This window comes from Hippocampus guttulatus, chromosome 12, assembly GCF_054856545.1.
Source record: "Hippocampus guttulatus isolate MCC_2025c chromosome 12, RoL_Hgut_1.0, whole genome shotgun sequence".
Taxonomy (NCBI): Eukaryota; Metazoa; Chordata; class Actinopteri; order Syngnathiformes; family Syngnathidae; genus Hippocampus; species Hippocampus guttulatus.
The window spans coordinates 16,221,941-16,234,112 of NC_141272.1; the positions used below are offsets into that span (position 1 = coordinate 16,221,941).

General features: G+C 42.3%; 2 protein-coding genes across 2 annotated transcripts; one reads left to right on the top strand and one right to left on the bottom strand.

The window, feature by feature from the left end:
• Positions 1 to 236: 236 nt before the first annotated feature.
• mrps22 (mitochondrial ribosomal protein S22) lies at positions 237 to 5,833 on the top strand. The gene is made up of 8 exons (XM_086125662.1): positions 237 to 389; positions 808 to 962; positions 1,041 to 1,205; positions 2,364 to 2,507; positions 3,455 to 3,538; positions 3,627 to 3,772; positions 4,890 to 4,998; positions 5,493 to 5,833. The coding sequence occupies exons 1-8, from the start codon at positions 263 to 265 to the stop codon at positions 5,583 to 5,585; spliced, it is 1,023 nt and encodes a 340-aa protein (XP_085981788.1). The 5' UTR covers positions 237 to 262; the 3' UTR covers positions 5,586 to 5,833.
• Positions 5,834 to 6,828: 995 nt separating this feature from the next.
• Positions 6,829 to 8,849, bottom strand: rbp2a (retinol binding protein 2a, cellular). Its single transcript, XM_086125663.1, has 4 exons — positions 8,777 to 8,849; positions 7,792 to 7,970; positions 7,181 to 7,282; positions 6,829 to 6,882 (listed from the first exon to the last, which is right to left on the bottom strand). The coding sequence occupies exons 1-4, from the start codon at positions 8,847 to 8,849 to the stop codon at positions 6,829 to 6,831; spliced, it is 408 nt and encodes a 135-aa protein (XP_085981789.1).
• Between the last annotated feature and the right edge of the window lie 3,323 nt (positions 8,850 to 12,172).

The following is a 12,172-nucleotide window of genomic DNA, read 5'->3' on the forward strand; positions in this document are numbered from 1 at the left end:
TGAGCAAGATACTGAACCCCAAATTGCCCCTGATGCTGCGTCATCAGTATTTGAATGAGGTAACAGTGTAAAGCGCTTTAAGGACCCCAGGTAGAATAGCGCTATACAAGTGGCCCATTTACCATTTACCATTTACCGTTTTTTTTTGAGTCACTTCTGTTTGACCTTTCCTGAAACAGAAGGTGGCAGTAATGTGATAAAAGCAACCGTGTGTGTCTGCGAGGCGTAAGAGAAGAAGAAAAATAAACGAAGAAGAAAAAATATGGCGGCCTTCGGAAAGGCACGGTGCTTATGTCGAGGCTACTCTTGGTTGCAAACTGTTAAGAGAAATAAAAACTTGCATGTAAAATGCGTCACCAGGACCTTTTGCCGCGATCCACAAGACAGCGGTATGTATTCAATGCATCATAACGTGCTGAGTAAAATATGTAAATATCAAGCTGACCTTGTCGTGTGTCGCAAGTACAAAACATCCACGTTTGGATTTGTTGTACAAACTATTCTGTTTACTGTTCACCATCCATAGCTTCTGCATTTTTCAATTGTGAAAAAGTACGTTATTTTTTAGTATATATTGCAATGAAACATTGTTTTTACAGCTGATGTTGTTTGGTTGGTGGAGCTTGATAGAAAAATAAATTGCAATTCAGAGTACCGGTAGCGTTCTACATTTATTATGGTGAAGATAGATTGACAATTGTGTCATGTTGCTCGTCAATTAAGTTCAGTTAACTGAATTTAGATGAATGTTTACCTTGAGCAGTCAGTCGGATGCATAATTAGGATTGCATATTTTCTTTTTCTTAGGGCAAAACACCGAAAAGCCCCAGTTCACAGACCCAGTTGTGCAGGACATCCTCACCAGGATAACAGGCCTGGATCTGCAAAAGGTGTTCCGATCACTTAAACAGGAGCTGAGCCCGCCAACGTATAAACTCATGACCGATGAACAGTTGGAGCAGGTGCCTTCAATTTTACCCTTTTTTTTACTTGTAATCTCATATGTGACTTTTTACTCAGTAGTCACTATATGCTTTCAGGCGATGAAGTTGGCCAAGGTGAAGGCAAAAAAGCTGCTCCAAATGTCACCCGTTTTACCTGAGAGGAAGCCCATCAGTGACATACTGTCTGTGGACAAAATTCTAGATGGGATGGATACAGCCAAATATGTCTTCACAGACATCACCTACAATATTCCACACAGGGTAAGTACATTCACCTTCATTATCTAAACAAAAAAAAAAGAGCAGGGAACATTTTGGTTAGACATTGCTTCAACCTATATTGGTGTAAAACTTCATTGAAGGCAAGGCAGCTTTGTACACCACATTTCATACACAAGGCAACTCAGTGTACTTCACATAAAAAAGAAACAACACCGAGGCCAACACCTGAAAGCCACAAAATATCAGAAATACTTCAGAATTCACAATAATGCACAGTAAATCAAATCTACCATACTGTATTTTGAAGACCATATTTGAAGACCTGTATTAAAAGGTGCATTGTCAGTTACAGGTGCTATTTCTGTATTGAACGCATACAAAAGACGCACTGCATTATTGGACACAAGCATGGTAAAACGTACGCTACCACAAAAATATGGTCGCATGCATGCACTCTAGCATATGTTTTTAAAAAGGCAATAGGAGCAAAACAGAGTTCGGTTCTTCGTGAAGAATTTCCCAATCCTCGATCCTCATCCACAAATTAATCAAAGTCCTCATCTTCTGGATCCGAAATGAACAGCTGGGCAAGTTGTCCATCAAACACGGCAAGTTCCCTCTCGTCATGGTCAAGGTCAGTATCGTTGCCGTGCGGCTCCTCAGAAATGATGCCGGCTTTTGCGAAAGCTCGAACATCAGTGCAAACAGACACGTTAACCCAAGCATCCCCAAACCATTCACCAAGAGTGGCGTATACGCTGCCTCCCAGTCTTAGTAAAGCTGTGTCACTCCCACGCCGCTCGCACCGATGTCCAACGGTTGGAGTTCCTTTGTCAAGCCTCCCGGATTGATAGTGAAGCCCAAGTGGGTAAGCTAGGAATGTGAAGATTGGTTGAGAGAACAGTCGGTAATGGAAGCCATAGTGGCAGAATAAAGAATTAAAATCTCCAAGAAAGCGTCTTAATTTAATGCAACGCAGAGCGTTACACGTTTTACTGCAGTAGGAGCGGAGGAATTGTAGACTGACATTGCTCCAATTCTTCATCAAGCAATGGATATGCATTGTCAGCTGATTACGGAAGGACTGCAAATCTTTTTCAGACACGCACAAAAATGTAATACGCTTTTGATTTATTTATTATTATTATTATTTTTTAAATCACTTAGTCTTCATGTATGACTTTGTTCTCCCCTCAGGAAAGGTTCATCCTTGTGAGGGAGACCAACGGCACTCTAAGAAAAGCCACCTGGGAAGAGCGGGACCGACTCATTCAGGTCTACTTCCCAAAGGATGGACGCAAAATCACTCCGCATCTGCTCTTCAATGAAGAGAACCTAAAGGTTGAAAATAGCCAACTCAAATATCCCACCCGAGCTGCGTTTTACTGTCAGTCATGTTTGAAATTGTATTGTAGCTGTTAGAGCTATTAAGGGGTAGTCCACCTCCAAATTTTCATTACAAGAATAGGTTCTCTGCAACCCGACACGTCTAAACATGGAATTCTGATACATATTGCCTTTATGGAATATGAGCCCCTTTCCGTGGTGGAGGGGCTTGTGTGATCCTAGGAGCTAAGTTGTCTGGGGTTTTGTGCCCCTGGTAGCGTCGCCCGTGGCAAACAGGTCTTCAGGTGAATGACCAGACAAAGCATGGCTCGTATGACCTCTTATGATGAAAACAAAAATAAGACGGCATTTTTCCTTTCCCGGACGCTGGTGACCGGGGGGACCCGGTCTGGAGTCAGGCCTGGATATGTGCCTCGGTGATGCCATTGTCTCACCGCTTGTCTGGGAACGCCTTGTGATGCCCTCAGGAGAGCACGAAGAAGTCTCTGGAGAGAGGGAAGTCCGGGCCTCCGTGCTAAAACACCTGTCCCTGCGACCAAACCCAGATAAGCGATCGAGAAAGGATAGATGAATGGATGGATGATTGAATATGAGTTAAGCAGTACTGTAACAAGTCACCTGAAAAGGACATCAAAGTTGCTCAGGGCTCACTTAATGCCCAAACATGGTTCAGCTTCAGCAATTTGGCTGAAAACGTGTGAATTTAGCTGCTTTACTCATTTTCCACAAATGGAATATGGACCAGAATGCGCCGTGTTTAGACGAGTGGAAGCACAGGGAACATATTGGAAAGACAATATTTGGGCTGACTTCCTCTGAAAACAACCATAACATGATGTAGCTGTATGTATTTTATTTTGCTACGGGCAGAAAATTAAAGTTCACACTGAGTCCCTTGCTTTTATTTTCTGTTTTACTTGCATACTCCTATTTTCTATTAGATGGTGTTCGCTCAGGACCGACATGAGGATGTTTTGGACTTGTGTCTAGTCCAGTTTGAACCCGACTCTTCACAGTACATCAAGGTCAGCGGACTGCTTCGCACACCATCTGAGCTCCAATTTTTAGACGGCCAAGTAAAGCAATGTTGCATTCACCAAACGTTTGTGTCAGGTGCATGCGGCCACCTATGAAGATCTGGACAAACACGGGAAATACGAGCTTCTTCGTTCTACGCGGCACTTTGCAGGCATGGCCTGGTACCTGGTCAACGCTCGTAGGATTGATGGCCTCATCGTGGACATGTTGAAGAAGGAATTGTGAGTTTGAGTGTGCTGAAATTGTAAGATTGATTTCACATCTGTACATGGGGTCGGCTTAATCCCAGGGAAGCAAAGTTTTTAAGAAACGATAGAAACAAGACAATATAAGATATGAATAATTGTTTTTCTTGTTTTTGTTTGCATAAAATCATTTTGTTTTAATTTATTAAATTCACATTGTGTATAGCAGTAAACCTTTTCCTGTCTAGGAGCAAAGCTAAATTGATTATCAAAAGCGCTGCTATAATGTAATTTTACAAATCAAAATTATTTATTTTTTAAAAATTCCTTGATATATTTACCCCATAAAAAAGGTCATGGTACAAGAAGAACCTGAACTGTTTTCTATTGAACAGTTTATAATTTAAGACCGGCATGTCCAGCTGTTGTCCTTGACGGCTGCTTTCCTGCGTGTTTCAGAATTTTTTTTCGTCCGCCAACACACCTAATTCAAATGATCAGCCCATAGGCAAGCTCTGAAGAAGCCTGATCATGATCCCGATCATTTGAATCCAGACTACTTTAAAATAAAACAACACAGAATCACTCCAAAACATGACAAAATATCAATTCGAATTTGTAAAAGAAAAATGTGGGTGAGGAATGGCATCCAGATAACGTTTGTATAGTAAGGATAGGGAATGCGAAAAACTGAGTGTCTCTGCTTTGAGCAGCTTTCGTCAGTCAGAAATTAAATGCCTTGTTTTGGAGAAGATTCTCCCAGGAGGGACTGACATTGCTGCAATTCTTCATCAAGCAACAATTGCGTTAGGGCCTTGTTTCATCACATAGGTCTGTATTATGTTATGTATTCTGTACAAAACTATGCTTTTTTTTTAACACTCCATTTGAACTGTGTACAGTTCTTTTCTGAAACGTTTATTTTGTGCAATGAAACACTTTTGTTTGTTTTTTCTCCCCCCCGCCCAATTTTGCTGCTGTAGACTGCAAATTTCCCCAGTGTGGGACAAATAAAGGTTATTTTATCTTATTACCAAGTTATAAAGAAAAATTTGCTGTCGCATATAGATTGTCACACAATTCATTTTAGGGAATGAATGAAAGGCCATGTATGGTCACACACCGGAAAAAGAAATGCGTTTGTGTGATTCAGGGTGGAGGATGCAGTCAGCCTCGTGTCTCTCTTCCACCTGCTCCACCCTCACAGCGAGTCGGCACAGGAAGCTTCCAACCGTCAGGCGACAAACACCGACCTTCTCAAGGTGAGAACGCCGCCGTCAGGAGCATTCAAGGTTAGGTTCATAGGCAGTACTCATTACTGTGGGAGTGCTTTTTCATCGATGGATTTACACTCTCTTTTTCGTTGCTTATTTATTTATATATATATATTTTTTGCATCAACATTTTCCCACATGCACCACAAATTGTCAGTGTACGTTGCAGCACGTTCCAGTCTCATCAGTTTTGAAGTTAATTCCGTGATGAGTTTGGGTTACTTCAAGAAAAGAATTCCAACAATTTTGACTGTGCCGTGTGTACAAAGAAAGGAACATTCCTTTCCACTCCTCCCCCCAGACTATTTTCATTAGTTTGCTTTTTTTTTTTTTAAATATCATTTGGTTGGATCCCAAAAATAAATCAGTGCCTGATTTTCAGGACTGCAGTTTATTTTACTTAACAATTTATTTAACAATTTGGTGTTTGTGTACATATGCCCATGAAAGTCATAAATAAATATATACCCCTGTCTCAACAGATCTATGCCCAGAAGGAATCCCAGAGGTCTGGCTACATTGAGTTGACCTTGCAGGCGTACGAACAGTCTGAGTCGAACAGCGCTGCCGTCTAATCGACCCGTTCCCATTTGGAATTCTGCAAATCAGCAGAGCAAGATAACCGCAGGCTGAAGGTAGCCATCTCATTTGACGGCTATGCAGCGAGCTCTGCCATTGTGGAGGAACGTGTGCTTCATAAATTAACAATTTATGGAGACATAATACATGATGTAATTGTGCTGAGAGTTGTCGTCCTAACCGCTTTGTGTACATAACGGAACAAAATTAAAGTCACTGTAATTAAAAGAAACATCTCTTTGTAGCCCTGGGTAAGTGGAATATCTCATGGCTCAAAAAGTCTCATCTTGTTATTGTCAGACCATAATCAATTTTTCAAGAGATTTCAAGTGTGCTTTTGTAAAATTTTGAAACCAAGGTTGAACCTTTATGCCTGAAAGAGGAAGTCAACACCAGCATTTTCTTGTTATCGTATGTTCTATGCACCTTCACAGGTCTAAACACAGCATTCTGATTCATATTGCGTTGGTGGAATATAAATGAAGTTGCAAAATCTTCCCGTTTTTAGTCATCTCGGGGTGGCCGTTTTGACACTGTCAGCTGAAAATGACATCACAGTTGCTCAGGGCTCAGGTCACGACGCAATGATTGGTCGTGACCTGAGCCCTGCGAAACTGGAGTCATTTTCATTCGACAGCAAGTGCCAAAATGGCCGCCCACTGAGATGGCTGAAAACAGCTGTATTTTACTGCTTAACGCATATTTGACTGAACGCTATATGAATCATAATGTCGTGTTTAGACTTGCGTCATGTCACTAAAATCTGGCATTTGAACAAAAGTGTATTACGGGTTCATTGTAATCCGAACTCAAGTACAAAGTAAGCACGGAACGTATCGTAATCGCTTGGCTGCCTCAAGTCAATGATGTAACGATTGAGCCAGGTCAGTCGATAAGTTTCTCTCCGCCTAAACATTGAAACATTTATATGAATTACTGTGTGTGCGCGCCATTCCGACCCAAAAACAGCTTTCCGTCTTGGCCTCTAAGCTACACTCAAATAAATAATACAATAACAGTGTAAATGCGAGCCTAACAGGAAATCTAAATAATGCACAATGTTTGTGAGTGGGCTGTTTTCGCTTTGATACGAATACATACAAAATAAGAGCCAAAGAGAACCTTATGTTTGGGATATAAAAGCACTGAGCAAAAAGTTCCATTGTCAGTTTATTACTTTCATACATTATAAATAGACTGCATTATGCAACATAGGACAACGTGAGACCTGAGCTCATCTTACTGGGCCTTCTTAAATACTTGGTGGCAGACTTTGTCCAGCACATGGATTTCCTAAAAGAAAGGACAGACACCTTTAGACCAACAATATAAGATATGGCAACCTTTCTCTTACATGTCAGATATTTTATCTGTAATCATCTGTTAATACAGCATCTTTTTATTGTTATTGCCTCAGACAGTGTAATGTAAGTGTGTGCTCGGAGAGATTCCATCAAGTGAATTGGGCACTAAACATGTTTTATCTTGCTCTCTCTTTCTAGTTTTTTTTTTTTTGAGCTCTCCAAATAATGAGGTTGGCCGTAATAACGTGTTCGTATTGTTTTTCTGTCAAACGTTGCTCCTTTCGCACCAGATGTAGAAGATCTTCCTCAATCCAGTGTTTCCAACCACGATTTTCCTTTTCCCCCTTCTGAACACACACCAGTTTGTCCCCGTCCCAGTTAACCAGGGTCTGCGACATTGCAAAACGAACAAATAGAAACATCCATGAATGTGATCCGCTGTTACAGTGATCCCTCACTTATCGACTGTGAGCACATGTTCAGGAGTTTTCTTTAGAGCAGGTGTGTCAAACACATTTTTGTCGCGGGCCACATTGTCGTTAGAGTTTCCCTTGGAGGGCCGTTATGAGTTTTGGGAAACCATATAAATGTTTAATCCCCTCCACATATTACATACACAGCGCACAACAAATTGATGAATAACTAGTTTTAAACTCAGAAGTCAAGAATAATGACAGTTATTGTGGATTACATATGAGAGTTTGAAATTTTGGTTCAGGCTTTAGCAAGCATCTTGGAACTTGACATGCTTGATTTGCTTTCGCAGGCCACATACAATGATGTGGCGGGTCAGATCTGGCCCCCGGGCCTTGACTTTGACACCCGTGCTTTAAAGTTTGAAGATGAGAAAAAAAAAGCATTACGGCGACCTGTTTAAAATTCAGTCAGCTGTTCTTACCATGACTTTTCGGTTGTCAAGACCCTTTGTCTGCTCCTCAAACTCCACTCCAACGGTAAAGTTGACCTCATAGTTTCTGAAGGTGCTCAACGTCTTGGTTTCAAACTTGTCTCCATTCTGAACAAAGACTTTTGTCTGATGCAGATGGGAAGCGATCTTTCTGGTGGCAAAGTCGATATCTGCGTGCATGGATGACGGAAGATCGAATGTCACTTTGTTGTCCTTTTTTCAGGATGCACATTTCATACTTCAATGTGTGGACTGAACACACACCGCACACCCGCTGTGATTCCTACGTATGCTTTGAAATCTTAATCAAAATGCAAAAACATTCGATGGGATAGTTGAGCGAAGTAATAAATCCACAGTTTGAAAAATTGGCCACGCTCTATAGTAATTAATGACTATTAATGAAAAAAGTGTGGCGGGGTAAGATATATTAACAGATATTGTTTGATCAGCAGACAAGCGAGCATATTAATAATTGTGTGAGTCTTTGTATGAGTACAATTCAAAGTGATGCCATGGAGGAGTCATGTTCCAGTGGCCATGATAATTCTCAAAGACACATGCCACTAATTTGGTGCCCTCGGACACCAGGTAGACCCCTCCCAAGAATCACATGAGGAGCCCATGGGCCTGTTCTAAAAAAAGCTCACCAGCAATGAGACATTTATTTTCTAGGAACGTTCTAGAAGAAAAATGTAAATAACATGTTTCTTTGCCAGATCGATGTCTTCTTGTCCTTGCATGATGATTAAAAAGTTGACCCATATTTAATTGCCACCCAATGAAGAAAGTGGGGAGCGGTCTTTCCTGACTCTTCCACTCATTGTGTGACACTAAAATTCTTTTACTCAACACTCCAACTTTATAAGGCTGTATTCCTAAACGTTAACACCAGTGGGTGTTTTTAATCCACCCCCTTGTGAACGGCTTCTTCTTTGCCAATCACCACATTGAGGAAATGAGAAGACCAACTTACCGAGTGCTTTCATGACCTCCTCAAAATTTTCATTGCTCACCATCTCCCACCGTCCATTGTAGTCTGCAGGCATGTTGAGTGTGTGTGTGTGGGTCGAGGTCGTGGTTGCTTCTTGAGACGGTTGTTGTGCAGAGAGAGAGAGAATTATCCACTTCAAACCTTTTTATGGACACTGTGTGCATGTGTGTGTTTGTACCAAAGGACAGGGTCCGCCTGATAATTTCCTTGAGTCATTAAAGGTTCATTGCGATATAAAGGTCAGGTGCTCCGTGAACACTATTTCACCACAGAACCGTGACTACATGTAGCGCAATCTCCACTGAAGTGTGTGTGTCAGTCAGTATGCTTTCACGTTCATTCATGATTCAACATTGTAATTCAAACTCCACTCCATCCAAGTGACCTGGCAGCAGAACCCACTGTACTTATTCCGTTTCAAGTGCCGGATGTAATAAAATATGATTTGACTTGTTAGCACAGTGGCACATCAGACGACACTGCAGTTATAGAAATGCTAGCAGTAACTGTGCATCACATACATTTGTGTAGAGGTTCAGACTTGATGTCCTCTGAAACAGGTGGCAATCATCTCTTTTACAGAATTTTAACATGGCATATTTTGATACAGACAAGCTTCCCTCCGCTCTAAAATACTGATGTATAATGTAGTGTAATCTTTCAGTGATAGCGGTTTGATTTTCTGCTGAGGCAGGTAGTGCGTTGTATCCATTGTCAGATAAGATAGGATAACTGATCCGCAGTTACACGTACACACACTGATATTAACTGAGATGAGAATTTAAAAACGGCATTATTTCCCCTCTGCAACGACAAAGGTCATCAGGACACACCCTGTGAAGAAAGACCACCAAAACTGTAGCGCTGCTCACTATTGTTTTTTTTTTTCCCCTGAGATTTTTTGAATAGATTTTTTTAACCTCAACCCGTTTTCGATTAGTTTTAGTAGCATGAGATAATTAGCAGTAGATTGTTCACACAAACAGGCCGAAAACTATGCCCATGAGCCAGATGGCCAAACAAAGCTGAACTCTACGAACCCTATGCATTTAAATATGGCTTTATTTATTTTTTCTTCATATTAGAGTACACGTAGAGTCTATTAAAAATTAGCAGGAATGACCAGTATAGGATTTAAATGGATTGGATTTCTTTTTTTAACTATAACATCCTCTCTCTATTTATGTACTACACAAGTGAATTCCCTTGTCTGTGGAAAGGGCTTATTATCGTGCCCTTATCTGTTCACTGTGGTACCTTAATTTGATGCCTTAATACATTTATTAATCCACCAATCCATCCATTATTATCTGCTTATCTTAGATTGGGTCACAAGGGCAGTAGCTTTAGCAGGAAAGCTCAAGATACCCCCAGACCAGCCGGGGGACACAGTCTCTCCAGTTTCACCTGGGTCGTCCCCTGGGCATCCTTGTGATGGGACATTCCCAGAACCAGTCATCAGGTAGGTGTCCAGCAGTCATCCAAACCAGATTTCAGGGCCACCTTATCTAGCTCCTCTTTAAGCATTGTCTCCTCCCTGGATGACACAGCTTCTCACCATATCTCTAAGGTAGAGCGGGTTGCCACGGTGACACGTGTCCAGGCAGAGGGAAATTGTCTTCCAAAACAGGTTCATCAAAGGCAGTTTCAAGCACGTGCTTTGTTTGGTCCCTCACCTACAGCAGGACCGATTTGCAAGGGGTGAAGGTCAGATCATGGGGGCAGCAGCTTCAGCAGGGAAACCCAGACTTCCCTCTCCCGAGCCACTTCGTTCATCTTCTTCTGAGGGATCCCAAAGCCAGCCGGTAGCCATAGTCTCTCTAGCGTGTCCTGGATCGTCCTCAGGACTCCTACCAGTGGGACATGCCCGTAACACCTCACCACTGAGGCGTCCATGTGGCATGGTAACAAGATGCTCGAGCCACCTCATCCTTTCAATGCAGAGGATCAGCGACTCGATTCTTATCCCACTTGGATCACTGAGCTTCTCACCTTATCTTTAACCCAGACACCCTGAGGAGGAAACTAATGTTGGCACTTTATATCAGTAATTTCATTCTTCCGGTCACGGCCCACAGCTCATGACCAAAGGTGAGGGTAGAAACTTAGATCAACTGGTAAATCGAGAGCTTCGGTCCTCGGCTCAGCTCCTTCTTTACCACGGCAGACCGATACAGAGTTCGCGTCACAGCAGACGGCGCACCGATTCGCCTGTCAATTTCCGACTCCTTCGTGAAAAAGAGCACAAGATATTTAAACTGCTCCACTCGGGGGAAGATCTCATCCCCTACCCCAGGGGTCAGCAACCCAAAATGTTGAAAGAGCCTTATAGGACAAAAAAACAAAAAACAAATCTGTCTGGAGCCGCAAAAAAATAAAAGCCTTCTATTAAACTTACAATGAAGGAAACACATGCTGTATGTATGTAGGAGACTCTACTGTCTGTACTTGTTTGTTATTCATTCCTTTGTTGTGTGTTCACAAACTCCCCCATAGAATTTATTTTGTGATTTCCTTGCTTTATTTTTTGTTTTGGGGCATTATTTTCGCTGTCAGTGAAGTGATCATGGATTTCCGTTTTTAGGCACGGAGTCGGAAGTAGACGTGTCTGTGTTTGTCGAGACCGTTAAAAGCATAAATAAAGTGTATGTTTTAAAAAACCAACACCACAGCTCTCCTTTTTCGGAGCTGCAACATGTATCTATATCTATTTGAGCTATATTAGCCTACTATCAAAATCTTTTTCCATTTTCAAACATTGTTTATAAAGCTCCAGGGAGCCACTAGATGTCGCTAAAGAGCCGCATGCGGCTCTGGAGCCGTGTGTTGCCGACCCCCGCCCTACCCGGAGAGGGTACCCCACCCTTTCCTGACTAAGGACCATGGTCTCAGATCTGTAGGTGCTGGTTTTCATTGCGTGCATTGCGTCTCATCCAGTTCTGGGTTGGAGACGAGTCCGACTATTTTTCGCTGGAACTTCTCTGCCTCGCACACCAACTTGGGCTCGTTCCCAGGCGGAGAGGAGACATTTCACATCCTTAGAACCAGTTTCTGTAGCCGGGGAGCAGAGCGCCAAGGTCCCTGCTTTCCTGCCACCCAGCTCTCTCTGCACCTGACCCCTTTGAGGTCTCTGCTCCCACACGTGTCTGACTGGGTGACCCTGCCAGAGCATAAAACCCCAGACAATTTAGCTCCTCGGATCATTGGGGCGCACAAACTACTCCACCACAATAAGATGACGGCTCACGGAGGGGCATTACAAATAATGGTAATAATAAATGAGCAGCTTTTCGGGCACGGTTTAGATTCAGACAAGGCCTCACTCAAATATGGTAGCTTACTTAGTTACAATAGCTTGTCTCTGGCCTTCCTCCGGGG